Source organism: Mandrillus leucophaeus, unplaced genomic scaffold, assembly GCF_000951045.1.
Source record: "Mandrillus leucophaeus isolate KB7577 unplaced genomic scaffold, Mleu.le_1.0 Scaffold331, whole genome shotgun sequence".
In the NCBI taxonomy this organism is placed as follows: domain Eukaryota; kingdom Metazoa; phylum Chordata; class Mammalia; order Primates; family Cercopithecidae; genus Mandrillus; species Mandrillus leucophaeus.
In genome coordinates, this window is record NW_012103488.1 from 1,909,248 (window position 1) to 1,930,589 (window position 21,342).

The window sequence follows — 21,342 nt, forward strand, 5'->3', positions numbered from 1 at the left end:
AGTTACTATTTTTGAGTTAGTGGCTTAAAATAACAAACATTTTGTTATACTCACAGGTTCTATGGGTCAGGAAATAGTGGAGATGACTTTGTACTACAGTATCTGTGACCTCAGCTGGAAAAGACTTGAAGGCCGGCAGTAAGACTCAACAGCTGGGGATTAGAATCATCTGGAGGCTTCCTCACTCTTATGTCTGGTACCGGGGATGGGTAGCCTTTCCATGTTGCTTGGCTGCCTCAAAGCCAAGCACTTCAGTGTCTCCTCAAAGCACTGAAGTGGCTAAAGAGTAATTGGGCTTCTTACATGGCAGCACAGGGCTCCAAGCATGTGTGTTCCATGCTTGGAATAAAGGCAATAACACATTGCCTTTTATGTCCTAGCCTCAGAAGTCTAAAGTCTCAAATGATTTTTACTGTACTCTCTTGGTCAAAGCTGTCACAAGTCTGCCCAGATCAAGACAAGGGGATACAGATCCCCACTTCTCAATAAGAGAAGTGTCAAGGAATTTGTAGCCATTTAAAAAATCACCATTCCTGCTAATAATGAATAACGAAGAAATGGCTCATAAAGAAGATGGGTTAGTACTTCCATTTACTTAACAGAAAAAAACAAAAGCGGTTTGGGGAAATGGGAAGGCATCTGATTCCCACTATTTCACTTATCTTTACATCTCAAGCAAATTAACTTAATGTCTTACCTATGAAATGAGAATCCTCCCCATCTCACAGGGCTGTTTTGAGCATTACGCAAGCTTCTATAATTAATACAAAGTACCTAACAGTACTTGGCACCCAGAAGGGGCTAAAACAAATCAGTTTTCCTACACTTACTTGTGTCTTATACCTAGTAATGCTCAATAAATGTCTTACTAAAAGAACTGTATGGAGACTATTAATATATCAGAATTCCAAGCCTTCCAAATTGCCCAAGTTGGCTTAACTTAGTGTAGTTATTTTTATGTAAGAGAGCAAAAATTGGGTATTGAACATTAACAGGATTTTTTAAATGTAAAACTTGGCTGGGCACAATGGTTCATGCCTATAATTCCAGCAGTTTGGGAGGCTGAAGCAGGAGGATCACTTGAGGTCAGGAGTTAAAGAACTGCCTGGGCAACATAGTGAGACTCTGTCTCTACCAAAAAATAAAAAATTTAGCTGGTCATGGTGGCTTGTGCCTATAGTCCTAACTACTCAGGAGACTGAGGTGGGAGGATCGCTTGAGCCCAGGAGTTTGAAGCTGCAGTGAGCTATGATTGCGCCACTGCACTCCAGCCTGGGTGACAGAGCAAGACCTTGTCTTTAGAAAAAAAAAAAAAAGTGAAACACTAACCAGTGGAAAGGGGTGTCATATTTAATATGTATAATTCATGGCAGTAACACCTACTTCTCTTTAACTTCTTTAACATTAGGGGCAGGTACCTAAGATGGTAAATGCTTATGACCTACAGAACTACAACATAACATACCTTAATGACATCATTTGTAAGTCAGTTTTCTCAAAGCAATATAAAAATATTTATTTAGCATTTTGCATTTTGCCCCAGTGTTCATAATCAGTTCCCTCATTCATGTCTCACTACTTTTACTGAATCTAAGCAGATGAATATAGGTCACTACACAACTGAAGACAGGCAGTAATTCCAGAAGGCTGCTGGAAAAGAGAACCCTAAACCTCAGAACTATGTACAATAATCTCATAAATACTCAACCTGCTTCCCTTCTATCACCGGGCAAAGAAAATTGAGAATCTGATTGCTTCTATCTTCCGCTGCATTTTCTATCTGCACTCAGACCGCTATTTATGATTTCTTTTGCTTTTTTGGGATGCCTCTATTATAGGCAGGAAGAGAAGGAGATGCATAACAAGATTTTAAAAGCCAGTTTCAAGAAGCTCCCCTCCTCCAAACTTATAGAGCTAAAGTACTTGGTTAAACTTTAGATTGATATAAAACTGGCGATTTCATTAAAAGCCAAATTTAAATCCAGCTTTTTTTTTTTACTTTATAGAACTTTATTAAAATAAAAAAAAAAAGATGTTAGTTCACATTTTCCTAGATTTAAAAAGCAATATGGGACAATTGAAATATTAACCAAAAGTTGACGGGGTGGTAGAGACTAAATATCTAGAAATTTTTAAGTCATGAGGGAAAAAACACTATTTTTATCTGAAAGAAGAAAATTAAAAATGACAAAACCATTCACACCATCACGTGAAATAATTATAATTACATGCTTTCTAGACCACGTTTAGTGAAAAAGTGGTTCAGAAAACACTACTTTCATAAAAGAAACTAAGCCAAAATAAAAGGGAAAACATAAAAATTGATGTATTGCTTTTTGGTATTGTCACTAGAACTTTGTTGATAAGTCTATGTTTCTGAGGTGACACCATGAGCAGGTTCCACTTTTCCCATAAAATATCTAAGTTAAAATAACCTTTTCTCAAGATGTTAAAAAACTTTCGGGGAAGGGTACCTAATATTTTTTAAAGTTTATTAATGCTTTCCACAGGCTATAATAGGAAGCAAATAAATCTATGTCAGGGAATCACTGGCTGTACTGTGTCAAAGAAAAATTTCAGACAGTACTCCTGAGCAGGAATACGATTAAAGTCAACACTTGAAAGGATTTTTCTAAGGACTAAGAATTCTGCTTATTTTATAATTCAGACAAATATAATCATTAGAAAACATGTGTCTGATCTTTATAGCTGCATGAACTGACTCACTACATTTTCTTTTTAAAGAAATGGGAGCAAGGATAGAAAGAAGAGATAGAAAAGGCTTTCAATGCAACTTTTCCTGTAGTTATACGTAGGAATACACTGAATTATTTGGTAAGACATTCCTAAGAGATGATTACTAATGGTTACTAGCGATTTAGTGATTGCTAAGGAAATTAGTTAGAACTTCTTGGGGAGTTCTACAGTTGAACCCAGAATAGTCTCAATCCTTATGACCTTACCAGAAGCATTATCAACTCTTGACATTCTAAGAAGTCAGTCAGCATATCAGCTAACTCTTAAATAAAATGTAAAGATTCAGTTTATAAACAAAGTAATTAATTCGTCCTTTGTTAAGGAAATAGTGCCCTCTGGAGGCAGAAATGTATCTAGCATAATTTGAGAACTTTAAAAAAAATTTTCAATGTGTAAGAATTAAATATACCATGAGTGGTTCCCAACCATAGGTGTGCAACAGAACCCACCTGAGGAACTTTTTAAAACATACACATGCACAAATTCCACCTAGACCTCCTGCAGCATAAACACGTATGTTCTGAATAAAAGCTAAGTAGTAATAGCTAAAGATTTTAGTAAACATCTACAATTTACTGTACATCGTCCATTCCCCCCTTGGAATAATTTCCAAATAAGTTTTGGAAAATCGCTCTGCCCCCATTCACAGCTATTTCATTTGGGTAAGACTGAACCTATATCTAGCTCCAAGGATGGGTCTTGCTAAATTTAAGTCAATTACCAGTCCCATCCTCTTACAAAAAAATTATATAGCAGCTAGTAGAGGGAGACAGTTTCTGTTCCTTTAGATGACAGGACACGACAATGTGAGGTTTGGGACTGTGACCAGGCAGTCATTTTGCTACCAGACTGAGAGAGCCTAGAGCTGCTGGGAACTGCTGGGCCACTATAAGTAGTCTGATGATAAGGCCAAAATTGCATGAAGCAGAGTTAAAAGACGGAGAGACGCTGGGTCCATGGTGACATCTACTGAGCAGTAGTGCCCTATCTTTGGACATCTCAGTGTCACTGGCCAATAATTTTTTCTTTATTATTTAAGAAAGTTTGAGTTGGTTTTTCCATCAGTTCTTGTCAATTTTCCGTTAATAACCTAGATTAATACAACTATCTTAATAGAAACATTTATTCAATATTTAAGAAAAAAGTTACATTTAATTTTGCTCATTTAGAGCAAGGGGAATATATCTATACTTTTATGGGCCTCAACTATGTAGGCAAGAGATAAAGTTAGAGCTATCACCATAAAGGTGTCCTCCCTAGTTAACTTCTTCCTGCTCTAATAAACAAAATTCCAATAATCCATTATCTTGACCTAAAAATTTCTAATGTTAGTTACACTGCATATAGCATCCAACTCACTATCCAATGTCACTACTAATGCAGAAGGGAAAAAGCAAATAAGACTAATCAATGTAATTTATTAATAGTATTTAGTTATGATGAAGGAAAAGGTATAATAAAATGGGCAGAGAAGTCAATTAATAAATTAAAAATTTTAAATATATATATAGTTTCCATTATTTATTTTAGATGTCAATGTGGCAATAAAAAGAAGTTGTTTTATTTTTTATATTCTTGTTTTATTATTTGTTTTCTTTACATTTAGTACTTTAAATCAACCAAAAAAAAAAAAAGAGGGATTTGCTTGCTACACTTCTCATTAAATTAGCAAAAAGCACTAATTCACCTGGCTACTATTCATCAGGATTTTTCATTATATGGTATTACTGTGATTTTTTTTAAAAAAAATAGTATTAGGCTTTAGGATATGTATTGTGCCTTATACACATGCAAATCATGCAAATCACAGATTACCATTTGATCAATACTCTGGGTAAAACAAAGCGCAAGACCTGTTCCATAACGAACTAAGAAATCAAAAGTTAAAAGCCATGAAAAGCTTGTATCAATTACAAGAACTGAAGTATCATAAAGTTCTAGAAATCTCTCTAAAAGATTATCTTACTGGGTACAGTGGCTCTCGCCTATAATTCCAACACTTTGGGAGGCTGAGGCAGGAGGATCACTTAAGCCCAGGAGTTTGAGACTAACAGGGGCAACATGGTGAGACTCTATCTCTACAAAAAATAAATTTTAAAAAATTGGCCAGGTAAGATGGTGCGCACCTGTAATCCCAGCTACTCAGGAGGCTGAAGTGGGAAGATCACTTGAGCCCAGGAGATCAAGGCTGCAGTGAACCATGATAAAAAAAAAAAAAAATTGCTCTTTGTAAAAAGAAATACAGTCATCACGGACTATAAGTCAGAGATTAATAATATCATAGTTCTAAAGTAGGCAGATCATAAATAGTATACTAAATGTTATATTACAAAGGTAGGTTACTGTAAGAGTTATGTTAATTATACCAAAAACAATTTTCAGAGGGAAATCCAAAGTACTTCTTAGAGAGTTAGATAATGCAAGGTGAAGTATCAGGTAAAGCTATGGCCCAGACACAGCTGAAGATCGAAATTTAAGTGGAGGAAACTGACACTAACTGCTTCTGGAAGAAATTACATTTTCCCCCAGAATATACATTCAAAACACATGTAAACCAAACATTATTTTAAAACAAAAATAAGCATCCTTATTAACATAAGATGAATAAATATGATTTTATATTCATCTTCTGGGTCATTGTCTGAATGTCTGAATATAACTTCAGCTTTCCGCCTTCTGTGCATTGGTTTATACCAACTCTTCCTTCTCCTCATCTCTGCTGATTAAAATCTTACCCATACTCCAAACTGATACAAATACTTAAATGCCTTCAGGGTCCAGGCATGTAACAAGAATGAGTATGGCAGGCAGGGTATTTACAGTAGGCAGGATCATTACAGAGTTTAAGTCTCATCTAAGGGTATGCAAATTCAAAACATTTAGAAAAACCACAAAACCAAATCAAACATGTCTACAGGACCAAATTCATCCGCTATTACACACTGTTGTTATTTGTTTGTAGTTATCTGCTTTTCTAGATTAAAAGAATCCTAGTGGTCAAGAACCATTCCACATCTTCCCCTCAGCAATCAGCACAGTACCACAGAAATACATTTTGGTGCCTGACAGCGGCTCACACTTGTAATCCCAGCACTTTGGGAGGCTGAAGCAAGAGGATTGCTTGAGTCCAGGAGTTCGAGACCAGCCTGGGCAATACAGTGAGATCCGGTCTCTACAAAACATTTTTTTTTTTTTTAATCAGCCAGGGTGGTAGCATGGGTCTGTAGTCCTACCTATTTGGGAGGCTGAGGTGGGAGGATTGCTTAAGCCCAGGAAGTCGAGGCTGCAGTGAGCCATGGTCAAGTCACTGCACTCCAACCTGGATGACAGAGTGGGACCCTGTCTCAAAAAAAAAAAAAAAAAACCCATACATATATATATGTCTTTTTTAACATTTTTACATTACATTATATATACATTTTTGCTCAATAAACATCATTTAACATACACCCCCAAGTGAAAAATGACACTTAGTTTAGACAGAACCATCTAAGGAATGACTGCTTTATTTACAGGACTATCTTTTGGGACACAATTAAAGCCTTACTTTAGACAAGACAAAATATTTCATTTCTTGTTCTTTATCAAAGTAGCCTAGCCTAGAATAACCTAAATCTCTCATAGAGCCACCTGCTAATTACCTCACTTGTAGAAGGATATATGGGTTTTGAGCTATACTCAGTGTCTGGAATAATTCAAAATCCAGTCTTTGGATTATCTGAGATTGTCACAGGTCACTGTAAACTAAATACTTCTCTAATTCTCCAATTACCTAAGTTATCTTCTTTTCCTTTTTAAAAAGCGGGTGCTACATGTTTACCTTTCTATTTTTCAGGGGCTTTTGTGCCTCAAAAGTGTTCACAAATAATGACTAATGGCTTTGTGGTAGCATCTGCCACTCCTTAAGTGGTTGTTTGTCATCAGGTTTGCAAATCATCTGATATAAATAGCTTTTTAAAGTAGTCCTCAACCATTTCTCTCCATACTCTATTTCTGCTTTCCATGATCTTTGTAAGTGGCATTTGCTATAATTAACTGATTACTGATGATATTTAAAAAAAACCAGAAAGCTGAGCACTCTTATCTATGAGGATTGAGGTCTCTACATTTCGTTGATCCTCCTCTTTTGTTTACAGAACTGAAAAAATGTTTTTACTTTTCCTGTTACCTTTCATGTTTTTGGCAAAGTAGCATGTCCCTTATTTACTTTTCTATTCTATTTACGAAGGAATCTAATTACTCATTCTATTCCATATATATTTGTTATTCAATCTGCTTTTGCTTTTGGTTGTTTTCTAACTTACATTTTAGGATTTTATATCATTCAAATGTATTAAATCAGCTGTAAGCATAAAACTGCTTTACACAGTCCTCTGTAATGGGGGAAGACCAGAAAAGAAGAAGTTGGTGGTAAAGGATGACAAAAGAAATAAATGTCATATGCACTGCCTTTTTAAAATGGCAATCAAATTGCATACACAATACAAGGAATTTTACAAAGGAACACTCCATCAATAAAAAAGCATATAAGTAATCAGAAGCTGACATGCAATTAATCAGTCAAGGCGTAATTTTGCAAGTGCCTTCACAAAGCAATAAATCAACTTTACATATATAAAACAGTATAACATTTTAATTAAAATGAAAAATTTTTAAACTGCCAATAATACCTCATTAGTTCTAAATGTTTATGCCAGTTTCTGAATTTGTATCTTCACAACTAAAAATTAAATAAACGTAAATTATCTTTTACTCATACAGTAATATCTCAGAAAGAGGTCACGTACCCAGTCAATAACCAGTAAGAAAGCAAAAGAAAAGTTTCTAAATAGCCAAAAGTGATACAGTTCACACACAAATAAATAAGGTGTAGTAAATTCTATCGTGGAATACCATATTCAATTCAAAATAAATAAACTACAGCTACATACAACACCACAAATGAAATACCCCAAGTCATGCTGAGTAAAAGAAGTCAGACACACAAAAAGAAGCACTCTGTGTGATTTCATTTAAATAGAACTCAGAAACAGGCAAAACTACTCTGTGCCATTAAAAGTCAGTACTGAGAGGAAAAGAGATAGTGACAAAGGAGAGGAATGAGGAAGGCTTCTACAGTGCTAGTAATGCTTTATTTCTTCATCTCATAGTTACAAGTGTGTTCACCTTTCTTTCGCAATTTAAACAGACTATTTTTTAGAGTAGTTTTAGGTTAACAGCAAAACTGAACAGAAACTACAGAGATTTACTACATACCCCACAAATTCCAAAGTCCACAGTGTACACTGGATTCACTCATAGTGTTTTACATTCTATGGGTTTTGATGCATGTATACACAATTATATACTTCTAGAGCAATAGTTTCACTGCCCTAAACGTTCTCTGAGCTTCACCTATTTACCCCTCCACCACTCCCTCACCCCTGGCTACCATTAATTTTTTTATTGTCTCCATAGCTTTCTCTTTTCCAGAATGTCACATAGTTGCAATCATACAATATGTAGCCTTTTCAGATTGGCTCCTTTCACTTAATAATATGCATTTAAGTTTCATCCATATCAACGGCTAGATAGCTCATTTCCTTTTAGTACCTAATAATATTCCATTGTCCAGATACACCAGGGTTTATTTATACATTCACCTACTGAAGGACATTTTGGTTGCTTCCAAGTTTGGGCAATTATGAATAAAGCTGCTATAAACATCCATGTATAAGTTTTTGGGTGAACCTAAGTTTTCAACTCCTTGGAATAAATACCAAGAAGCACAATTGCTGCATCATATGGTAAGACTGTGTTTCACTTTATAAGAAGCTGCCAAACGGTCTTCCAAGGAGGCTGTAGCATTTTGCATTCCCACCAACAATGAGTAAGAGCTTCTGTTGCTCCACATCTTTGTCGGCTTTTGATGCTGTCATTGTTCTGAATTTTGGCCACTCTAATAGGTGTGTAGTGGTATCTCACTGTTGTATTAATTTGCATTTCCCTTATGATATATATATGGAACATCATTTCATATGCTTATCTGCATCTCTGTATCTTCTTTGCTGAGGTATATGTTAAGATCTTTGGCCCATTTTAAAATCAATAGTTCATTTTCTTCTTGTTGAGTTTTAAGAGTTATTTGCATATTTCAGACAAGAGTCCTTTACCAGATAAGTCTTTTGCAAATATTTTCTCCCAGTTTTGTGGCTTGTCTTCTCATTCTGTTGACACAGTCTTTCATAGAATACAAGTCTAAATTTTTAATGAAGTTCAGTTTATCAATGATTTCTATCATGGATTGTTCCTTTGGGGAACAATCAAGACTAAAAAGTCATTGCCTCACCCAGGGTCATCTAGATTTTCTCCTATGTTATCTTCTAGGGGTTTTATCAATTTGCATTTTACATATAGATCTGTGAAACATTTTGAGTCAGTTTTTGTGAAGGGTATAAGGTCTGGTCTAGATTCATTTTTCTGCATGTGGATGTCCAGTTGTTTCAGCACTATTTGCTGAAAAAACTATCTTTGCTACATTTTATTACCTTTGCTCCTTTGTCAAAATTCAGTTGACTATATTTATGTGGGTCTATTTCTGGGGTCTTTAATCTGTTCCATTAATCTATTTGTCTGTTGTTTGTCCAATATCACATCTTATTTATTACTACAACTTTGTTTTGTTTTGTTTTGTTTTTGAGACGGAGTTTCGCTCTGTCGCCAGGCTGGAGTAGCAGTGGTACGATCTCGGCTCACTGCAACCTCTGCCTCCCAGGTTCAAGCGATTCTCCTGCGTCGGCCTCCCGAGTAGCTGGGATTACATGTGCACACCACCACACCCAGCTAATTTTTGTATTTTTAGTAGAGACAGGGTTACACCATGTTGGCCAGGATGGTCTTGATCTCTTGACCTCATGATCTGCCCACCTCGGCCTCCCAAAGTGCTGCGATTACAGGTGTTAGCCACGGCACCCGGCCTCATTACTACAGCTGTATAGAAAGTCTTGAAGATGGGTAGTATCAGTCCTCCAACTTTGTTCTTCTTCAATACTCTGTTGGTTCTTCCGGGTCTTCTGTCTCCATATAAAGTTAAAGATCACTTTGTCAACATCCACAGAAAAACTTGCTGGGATATTAACAGGGAATATATTAAATCTGTAGATCAAGTTGGGGAGAACTGACATGTACCATGTCCTTGCTCCATAGGAAGAGAATTTCAAGCCCTTAAAGACAATTTACTACTGTCACTTCAGCCACAATCCTGAAAAGCTTTGCTACATAGTCATTAGCAGACAAAAAGAAAAAAAAAAAGCAAGTTAGAAAAAGAATCAGAAGTGCATTTCTTCTAGGCATTGACAGTTGCAATTACTGCCAGGACTCAAAAGAAAAGTCTTCAGAGTAGCAGGCTGGAAGAGCTCCTTGGAGTCAAGTTAAAGATCCCTGATGCCAAAGAGAAAGAACTGGACCATTTCTCTACCACACAAGTTAGAAAGGGAATGGTATTTCCATTTTTTTCGTCTATATTGATGCAAATTTTTCCAGTTAGGAGAAGTCTTATATTAGCTTTAAGTAGCTCTCTATTTGGGTCTGAGTTACTTTCAAAAAGCTGAGGTACTGCTTGAGGGTAGGAACTACTTAATGAACTTCTTTTATGTCACTTACAGAGTTAGCAAACAAGTTAACAAAACTGTCTATACACTATTTCATAACCTAAATATATATGACACAAGATCAGGCAGTTTGTGTGTGCATATGTAGTTTTTGGAAGGGAAGCAAATGGAGGTATAGGTATCATTAAGTGCTTGTTTCCAGAATCATTAAGCAATCAAATAGAAATATGTTTTCTAGGGTCACTGAACTGAAAAAAAAAATCAGGCTAATAGGCTAAATAATCCAATCAAATGTCTACAGTCAAGACTGTACTTCAATCGTTTCTGTGAAAGAGGCAACAGACTATTCACTGTGAATGGAAATTCCCCAGTGTCCCTCAGTAATTCACTTTAATATTGATTTAACAATCCTGCCTGTTGAAGTACTTCCCCTTATCACATTTTGAGACAAATTCCTCTTGAAACAGACCAAAAGATAGAACTGAAAAATACTTGACCTTCAAATATTAAGATGAAAACAGCTCTTGCTCACATATTAGAAAACAGAAAAGCATTTACTGAGTTCTGTGTGAAAACAAAACGAACAAATAAACAACAAAAAACAAAGATGCTTCGCTATTTACAGAGCAGAGCTTGATTTCCAAGGAAACCCACCAAGGAGTATGCAATGATAGTTGTGGTTTCAACTCTGGAATGATGAACCAGAGTTAACATTTCTAAACATTCTTTCCCAACAGGCAGATTTTGAGAAATACAGTTCCAAGATCCCCTAATCTAAGAGCATTGTGTTCCAGTATCTTTGGTTCTTTGGCTTATAATCGATAAGAAAATTAGACTCTAAGATCCCTAGAAACACAAGATGCTAAAGTAATTCATGTTTTAATCAGAGAGTACTGGGTAAGCATATTAAATGTAATGTTAACAGTTAAATATGCCTACAATTCTAAGCCTGAGAAATCCCTTCTTGACAGAGTATGAGTAACACATGGATGTAAGGACAGAGAGAACAATGAAGAGAAAGTAGAGGCATTATGTAAAATCTAACATAAAAGCTAAGAATCAATTTGTCCTTGGATAAGTAAGTGACTAAAAACTTGTGGCGTCTCCTCCTATATTATCACACTTACCATACCACATTGTTAAGTGTCTTTTATTTTTTTCCTCCTCTGAGCTTCTTGAGGGCAGGGATACATTTTTGTATTCTCAGAGTCTAAACAGAGTGCTCAGAGCATGATTTATATACAGTGAATGGTTCTGTGCTAAGTATCTTCTTTACTCCTCATAATGATCACATGAAGTAGGTACTGTACTGTTACTCTAATTTTATAGATAAAGAAACTTGGGATCACTTACATTAAAGAACTTGCCCAAGACCACAGAGCAATCTAACTTAAGAGTATATGAATTTAATCACTGTACTATATTATCTGAATAAATGAATGCCTGCTTTTTTAGGCTTCTAAGTTTTAATAACTAATTTTGTTAAGTCTGCTGATTCAGATATCATTCTGCATTTGTGTCTTATGTATTGAAATGACTACATTAGCTCAAGAGGCACCAGAGGAGCATAATATTTGGGGGCCAAGCAGATAATTCTAGCATTCCAGGGTTGTTTGTGGACTTCACACTTTCAAAGTATGGTTAAATGTTAACATTAAATTAGTTATTTTTAAACACAAGAACATTCATTTTTTTGTGTTTTTTTTTTTGAGATGGAGTCTCGCTTTGTTGTCCAGGCTGGAGTGCAGTGGCGTGATGTCCGCTCAACGCAAGTTCCACCTCCCGGGTTCATGCCATTCTCCTGCCTCAGCCTCCCGAGTAGCTGGGACTACAGGCGCCCGCCACCACGCGCAGCTAATTTTTTGTATTTTTAGTAGAGACGGGCTTTCACCGTGTTAGCCAGGATGGTCTCAATCTCCTGCCCTTGTGATCCGCCAGCCTCGGCCTCCCAAAGTGCTGGGATTACAGGCGTGAGCCACCACGCCCAGCCAGTACATTCATTTTTAAAAATGCAAGTTATTACAACAAAATCTTGGGGGTGATTGATAATATAACAAAAGTAGTTAAAGAGAATTCTTTTTAACAGGAAACTTTTAGAAAGAGCTATAAGGTTGAATTAGCAAGCCCATTTTGCAGATAAGTGATCAGTACATGGTTTATCATTAGTTTAACAAAATATTCAATGCAAGGGGATTTATATACACTAGACTAAGCTAGTGTCTCATCTGACTCCAAATCAATAAAATAATAAAATAGCTTATGAAATTATTTAATCTTACATTCTACCTAAAACAACTGTTAATTAATCCTCAGTATATCCTGTATATTATTCAAACAGAAATCTTCCCATCCACAAAACAGGCAGGACTTCAATGACATGTAATAATACTTATTTTTCTTCAGATCAGAACCAGTCAAGGATGGAAAACAAATCTATCCTTATTTAATTTGTCTTACATTTAAGATTTTCAAACATAAACACTCATATAGAATTAATTTTTAAACTGTGAAATATTAATTCAGTTAGACCTATTCAGCACTACTATAAATCATCAAAACATGAACAAAGCGTAATACATTGTAGAAAATAAGTATACTTTTCTCCATGTTAATAAGATGTTTACGGTGCCAAAAAAAAAACTTACATTTATCTGCTCATTGTTGACAATGATTACCTCTATTCTTAATTTTTAGGAATATAGTAGATCTTGCATATAATAAGAACAGTCTTTAATTTCTTAACGTTTGTTTACAGTGACTGAAATGAAAACTTTTGGTCAAATTTTTACATACCTTAAAAGTAGAAAGTCCATAAAGTCTTGTAGTATGAACAGTTTCTTGAGAAATATTTGTAATGTTAGTTATAAAGTCCTCAAGATATTTACAAGCTTGTTCCAGGTGTGTTGTGTTTATGATGATTTGCACCAGCTAGAGAACACAAGATATATTCAGTAAAATACAGGTTACATGTATGTAAAATCACCTAATTTTTAAAAATAGGATTATTACTTCCAGCAACTGTAACATATCTACATAACTACAGCATTGTAGGATACAACTATTTGATTTTAAAAGCCTGCTGCAAATACTGCTTATGAATTTTTATATGTATATATATACACACACACACATCAAGAATCTAACTGCCAGTTATTTTAAAATAACTTTTCATAGTATGTTTCAAATCTTAAACATTTAGCAAGTAACAAATTAGGATTTTGGCTTTTCCTGTAGTCTGGCAATCAGAAATCTAAACAGATGTTCTAACATCTTTATCTACTATTCCCCATATGAACCCTTTTCCCTCACTTTTTTTTTTCTTCCAGAGACAGGGTCTTGCTGTCACCCAGGCTGTGTACTGCAGTGGTATGAGTGTCACTTACTGCAGCCTCAACCTCCTGAGCTCAAGTCCAGAGTAGCTAGGAATACAGTTGCACAATACCACGCCTGGCTAATATTCTTCATTTTTTGTAGAGACAGGGTCTCACTATATTGCCCAGGCTGGTCTCAAACTCCTGACCTCAAGCAATCCTTCTGCCTTGGCCTCCCAAAGCTCTCAAATTAGAGGTGTGAGCCACTGTGCCTGGCATCCTCACATTTCTGGAATTTACAGTGGTTATTTTCATTTTGAAAACAAATCTGCTTACATTAATACATTTAAAACAGGAAGCTACTTTTACAGAATGATGTTCAGCAATAATTTAAAATAATTGTTTCATACAATGAAACATTTCACTATATGTGTCTTTTTAACCTACCTCTGTCAAACCTATATGAGGTTTTCTAATAAGGTTCAGTAAACAGCTACTCAAAGTTCTGGTCAGCAGCAGATTTGTTGATTTTCTAAGCATATCGTCTATTTCTGTTGAGCTAAACAGAAAGACTGATATTATTAAACTTTTTACAAACTTTAATAAAAAATAATGAATACGGTTAGTTAACATCCTAAATAATTTAACACAATTTACTAAAATAATTTTCCCCAAGTCATTAATTTATATCTTTAAATAAACTACAATGACCCATATTTATTAAATCGCAAACTTCAATTTAACTTTGCAAAAGGGACATTTTCCATAAAGTAGAATATTCATATATGGCATAATTTAAATGTATCCAATTAACAACTACAGAAAAATCATGGAGGACTTGGTATAAGGAAATAAAACTATTCCTAAATTCCAACTCCGTCATGGGATAGTAACTTCGCCGTTTTATTATTTTTATTATTGTTTTTGAGCCAGGGTCTCACTTTGTCACCCAGGCCGGAGTGCAGTGGTGCAATTATAGCTCACTGTAGCCTCAAAGACCTGGACTCAAGCGATTCTCATACTTCAACATTCTGAGTAGCTGGGCCTACAGGTGCATGCCACCATGCCCAGCTAGTTTCGAGTATTTTCTAGAGACAGGGTTGTGCTATGTTGCCCAGGCTGGTCTTGAACTCCTGGACTCAAGTAATTCTCCCACCTTGGACTTCCAAAGTGCTGGGATTACAGACGTGAGCCACCGCGCCCAGCCCCAAAAGACAGGCACTTTGAAAGAAACTTCATACACAACTACAGCTAAAAATTATTTTTAAAATACAAACTGACATGAGCTCTTTCTAGATATAATTAACAAATTTAATTTTTAATATAACTAAGTTATACATTTTCATCAAGATTTTTTAGGTCGTCAAAGAAATAAATTACCTTAAACTAATTTTAATATGTTTCTTAACATCCTAAGTATTACTAAGCTAGCACTAAAAAACAAAATCTTTTCTCCTAACCATTAGGCCTTCAATTTAAGTAAATAATGATTTCTTGGATACAGCCTCATTATCACAACAGTTGAACTGTCCTTAGACCACGGATTATCCATCTCGGCACTATTGACATTTTACGGTGGATAATACTTCGTTGTGGAGACTGCCTTGCACATTTGGATGCTTGGCAGTACCCGTGGCCTCTATCCACTAGTTCCAAGTAGCGCCTCTCCCCCGAACTGTAACAACCAAACATGTTTGTAGACATTGCCAAATTTGGGGGAGGAGGTGGTGGCAGGAGAACCAAAATTATCCCCAGTTGAGAACTACTGCCTTAGATATAAGCTAACATTTTTGTATCCTTTTACTTTTTATTAAAATACTACTTTTAAAAATCTGTGGGCCAGGCACAGTAGATTGTGCCTGTCATCTCAGCACTTTGAGAGGCCAAGGTGGGTGAATTGCTTGAGGCCAGAAGTTCGAAACCAGCCTGACCAACATGGCAAAACCTCGTCTCCACTAAAAATACAAAAATTGGCCAGGTGTAGTGGCGTGAACCTGTGGTTCCAGCTACTTGGAAGGCTGAGGTGGGAGGATCACTTGAGCCCAGGAGGTCGAGGCTGCAATGGGCCATAATTGTGCCACTTCATTCCAGCCTGGGCAACAGAGTAAGATCCTGTCTCAAAACAAAACAAAATAAAAACAAAAACAAACAAAAAGAACTACCATTCAACCCAGCAATCCCATTATTGGGGATATATGCAAAGGAAAATAAATCATTTTACCAAAAAGACACATGTACCCACATGTTCACTATAGCACTATTCACAATAGCAAAGACATAGAATCAACCTAGGTGTCTATGGCAGCACCCCTGGCCTCTACCCACTAGTTCCAAGTAGCGCCTCTCCATTGATAGCAATGTTGGATTGGATAAAGAAAATGTGGTATATAAACCCCATGGAACACTACACAGCCATAAAAAAGAACAAAATCATGTCCTTTGCAGCAACATGAATGCAGCTGGAGGCTAATAGCCTAAGCAAACTAATGCAGAAACAGAAAACCAAATACTGCATGTTTTCACTTATAAGTGGGAGCTAAACACTAGATACACATGCATGTAAAAATGGAAACAACAGATACTGGGGACTACAAGAAGGGGAGGCAGGGGTTGAAAAACTACCTATTGAGTACTGTGCTCACTACCTGGGTGACAGGTTCAAGCATACCCTAAACCTCAGCATTCTACAATATGCCCTTGTAACAAACACGTACCCCATGAACCTAAAATAAAAGTTGAGGAAAAAAAAAGTTACGGCATAAAAATAAAGTATTAATGTTTCATAAAAGTTATGACAAAGATGCATTTGTGATTAGTAAACTTACCTCCGGTGTAGTGACTCTGAAAATTTAAGGCTGGCATAAATAAATTCTTTAACTTGAATGTAAATATGAGGCACTGACTGAGACATGGGGAATTTCTTTGGGAAAGATTGCTGTAGAAAAAGAAAGTTAATATTGTTTTAGAAATTTTAGAAAAAGACATGCTAATCACTAAAAATGTAATTAAATTGATTTCACACTTGAATAGCAAATACCTGCATCAAAAACCCTGTTATATTTCTATATTTTTGATATTTTATCAAAGTATTTCTGAAGAAAATAATGTGGCAATTTACCCTTGTTTCTTAAATCATACTATCAGACTTCCAACAAGCAGAGAAAACACATACCAGTACCTCTGGTGTATTCTGACGATGAGTATTCTGTCTGTAGGTGATGCCTAGCTGTCTGCTTCTTTGTGTATTTATCATGCAAGAGTCAGGGTGGCCATGAAAATTACAGGCCAGCTTTCTGGCTCAGAGTAATTAAATAATTCTAAGACTCTCTTCACCTACCTTCAGTGAAGGCTTGATGCCACTTCAAGAAGTTATCGAGTTTATTCCATTACTCCTAGAATACCTTATAGCAGGTTTCTGACCTCCATGCCATTAAACACTGGTATGCAGCCAATGGCTTACAGGGTGCTTCCTGGCTAAACTACTTTATAAGTCATTATCCATTTGAAATTCTCAGTCTCTAAAAGGTAAACTCCTTCCAAGATTGTTACCAAAAAAACCCTCTTTTCTATTTCATTAAGTCTAATATACCCTTCTATCTTCACCTTCATTGCAACCTTGTTATACTGGTGAAAGTACCATCACCAAGACCACCAGTGATCTCACAGTTGTTCAATCCAGTGGTTTCTTCAGCTCTCATGTTACCTGACTTTTTTGAAGAATCTGACACAGTTGACCCATTCCTACTTCATAAATGATCTCTCCTTCCTTGGACTCCTGCCCACACTGGTTTTCCTCCTTTTTCTCTACCTACTCTGTTTCTTCTCCTCTAGCCATTACTTAATTATTGCTGTGCTTTCGGGTTCTGTCCTAAACCCTCTCTTCCTACTACGTATACTTTTCTTGGACGATCCCATATAGTCTTCAATCACCATGCAATCACTATGCAAGTACCAATATCTCCAAATCTACAACTCCAGATCAAATCTTTCTCAAGTCCAAATTCACGTATCTACCCATTGGACAGCTCCATTTGGCTGTACCATTTGAGATATACTCAATAGGTCCAAAAGTGAAATTATCATCTTTTTCTTCTAAATCTGCTCCTCTTGTGTTTCTTATCACAGTGAATGCTGCCACCATCCAAGGTAGAAACTTAGTTATCTTACTTGACTCCTTTATCTATGCTACCCCTCATATGCACGTAATCAGCAACTCCTGTTGCTCCTACCTCCTAAGCATCTCAAATCAGCTTCAATGACCATAACCCCCATTCAGGCTACATAACCCTCTTCTCTCATCAAGATAAACGCAAAAATCTACTAGGTGGTCTCCCTGCCACCAGTCTTACTCTTTTCCAATCCATTCCCACATATTTGCCAGAGACATCTTCCTAAAGCACAAATCTGGTTATGTTTTTACCACTTAAAATTCTTTCATGGCTTCCCATAACCCTCAGGAAAAAGGGTAAACTCTCTAACACTGTTTAGTAGGGCCATTATGGTCTGGCCCTTTCTACTCCAATTTACATCTCTTGATCTTCATCTCTTGTATTCACCTACTTTGACCTTTATGCAGCCTTTCTGCATGGTGCATCCCCTATCTTAAGCAATGCAAACTTCTGTGAATTATAATTTCTTATTTATTTTATCTATCCTCACTTGACTATAAGCTCCTTGACACCAAAGACTAAAAATCTAGCACATAGTACTGTTTCTGGTATATAGTAGGTATATGAAAAATATTTGAAATTATTTTAATGACATTAAAGGCAGAATATAAATGTTCTTATTTTGGCCAAATGATTCTAATAAAATTAACATAGCTATCTACAAAAATATTTTTGCATGTATGTTTACTATTACTCCTCCACTGATAATTTATGTTGGAAATAACTCAAGTTATTTGACAGTTTTATATATTTTCTAATAGTTTTAACTGAAAATTATACTTAAACTAGGAAAAAATATACATACACAACCAAAAGACTTTATTAAATAATTTATGAGATTTTTCAGTTGTCGTATTTTAATTTTCCATGTGACTTTAACTATTAACAGTAGTTCTTCTTTTTAATAGTGAGTAATACATAGATCAATGAATACAACTCCTAAGAACTTAATCTTAAGAGGTACTGCACATATTAGAAACTCTCTGCAAGAAAAGTTAAATTTGCTTTTAATTATAAACCTATTTAGAATAGTTTAATACGATTGGAAAGGATATTAGAGATTACTGAGTTCAAACTCCTCATTTGACAGATGAGGCACAAACGCCCACACAGGCTCAGTCATTTGCCTATAATAAGCCACAAGCAGCCAGGCGCAGTGGCTCACGCCTGTAATCCCAGCACTTTGTATGGCTGAAGCAGGCAGATCATCTGAGGTCAGGAGTTCGAGAACAGCCTGACCAACATGGTGAAACCCTTTGTCTCTACTAAAAAAAATTACAAAATTAGCTGGGCATGGTGGTGCATGCCTGTAATCCCAGCTGCTCGGGAGGCTGAGGCAGGAGAATCACTTGAATCCAGGAGGCAGAGTTTGCAGTAAGCTGAGATGGCATCATTGCACTCTAGCCTGGGCAACAAGAGCAAAACTCCATCTCAAAGAAAAAAAAAAAAGCCACAAGCAGAGCTGGCACATGAATCTAGACCTAGTCTAGTGCTTTTTATATAGACACTAGCCTGAACAAACTCATTACCAGTAACTACAAAAAAAAAAAAAAAAAAACTAAGCCATGAGATGGAGAATATTCTGGTGATATTTCTTCACAGAACAACTTTCACTGGGCTTTCAAAAAATACAGAATTAGAATAATTATTCTGGCTTCTTGTATTAAAACATAGCTAATAGGTATATGCAATGGCAGCATTAGCTATAATCTAGAAGCTATCCATTTAATTACCTGGTTCTGTATTTAGTGACTAATACACATAATATGCTTAGTTTATATACAAAAATATAACAAAAATTTACAGTCACGATTCACTCAGAATTTGGTCTTGCTCATGCTGAAGTAATAAAAATTTAGAAAGGTAATGAATTATAAAAAGTTGGGAAAATAGTAAAGAAGAGTAAGGAGAAAAAAACAAGAATAAAGAGAACACAAAAGTGACAGTTACAGTTACTATGACATCCTTTTCTAATGAGATCTAATTCTACCCAAAGATACTGGATAGGTACAAGGGAGCATGTTTGCACGTATATATGCACATACACATGGATTCATGTGCATTCTGAGAATCTCCTACATGGCTGGTCTACTTACTTTCTCTACCCTGTCTTTTATTCAGATATCTTGACTCAAAAAATGTATATATTCCTACTTCAGGAAGAAATCTACAGGTAGCTATTGCTTTCACATATCACTTATTTAACCAAGATAAACTTTTTGTAAAAGTGTACTTCTTTTAAAATCTTCCACAGTGATAAACAATTCAAAGAAATTCTTGTTTCTTTCCCTAGGATATACTCTTATTACTATAAATCTATTTTTCATTTGGAATCCACCCAACATTAGTAACACCTCTCCTGGGAATCCACCTAACGTTTGGGGCAACTACTTCTAGTATCCCCAGGAAAGTCCCTTCTTAACGTCATCAAAATCTCAGTAGCAGCAGCAGCAGTAGTAGTAGTAGTAGTAGTAGTAGTAGTGGTAGTAAGACACTCTTTAAAACTTAACAAAACATAGTTTTCTCAATACAACAAAAACTTGTCCCCCAAGAAACCACTCTTATTTACAGTCTCAGCTTAATATTTAATATTATGTAGTAACAAATACCACAAATTTATTTTTAAGAAAATACTTGAATTAAAAACTAGCTTGTACCTTTTCAAGGTCTGGATCTTGAAAGGGAAATTTGCTGATGACAATTTTATATTCTTCTTCATTGACAATAGGGATGGGGCTATAATTATCTTCTTCAAAAATGTCCCTGTTAGGAAAGGAAAATTGAAAACTTATCATTACAAAACATATTATTAGAGTACTAAAAGACAATACCTTAAAAAACCCCAACTATTACAAAAGCAGTTTTTACTTGTCAGTTAAAGGTCCAAATAGGAAGATACAGCCTAAGCATCCAGAATTCTAAAATCCAACAACAAATAAGTCTTGTCCCTCAAAATTCAGGTACAATCTCCTTTTTCCACTAGTTTGTTTTACAACCTCTCAGCACTTTAGTTTTCTAGTGTAGAACAATTCTCAAGGTGATATATTCTCAACAAGTTCATTATCTGTAACTAAAAAAGGATCCATGTAATGGAAAGTATTCCTGTCATAATTCTTTTTTTTTTTCTTTTTTGAGACGGAGTCTCGCTCTGTCACCCAGGCTGGAGTGCAGTGGTGTGATCTCAACTCACTGCAACCTCCGCCTCCCAGGTTCAAGTGATTCTGCTGCCTCAGCCTCCCAAGTAGCTGGGACTACAGGCGCGTGCCACTACACCCGGCTAATTTTTTGTATTTTGAGTAAAGAAGGGGTTTCGCCATGTTAGCCAGGATGGTCTCCATCTTCTGACCTCGTGATCTGCCCGCCCCGGCCTCCTACAGTGCTGAAATTACAGGCTTGAGCCACCATGCCCGGCCTCCTGTCATAATTCTTGATAGGAATAATTTTCAAGTTGTGTATCTCGTGTCTTCTCTTTTCCCAATGAGATTATAAACTCTTGAAGATCGAAACAATGTGTTA

General features: G+C 36.0%; 1 protein-coding gene across 2 annotated transcripts in view; it reads right to left on the bottom strand.

Annotated features, from left to right (window-relative positions):
- EXOC6 (exocyst complex component 6) overlaps positions 1-21,342 on the bottom strand; it is a 218,817-nt gene that overhangs the window by 92,077 nt on the left and 105,398 nt on the right. For both annotated transcript variants that reach the window (XM_011988477.1, XM_011988476.1), the window contains 4 exons: positions 20,484-20,589; positions 16,483-16,592; positions 14,105-14,216; positions 13,140-13,274 (listed from right to left, as the gene is read on the bottom strand). In XM_011988477.1, the coding sequence (XP_011843867.1) occupies positions 13,140-13,274; positions 14,105-14,216; positions 16,483-16,592; positions 20,484-20,589 (463 nt within the window). The remainder of the gene's footprint in view (positions 1-13,139; positions 13,275-14,104; positions 14,217-16,482; positions 16,593-20,483; positions 20,590-21,342) is intronic.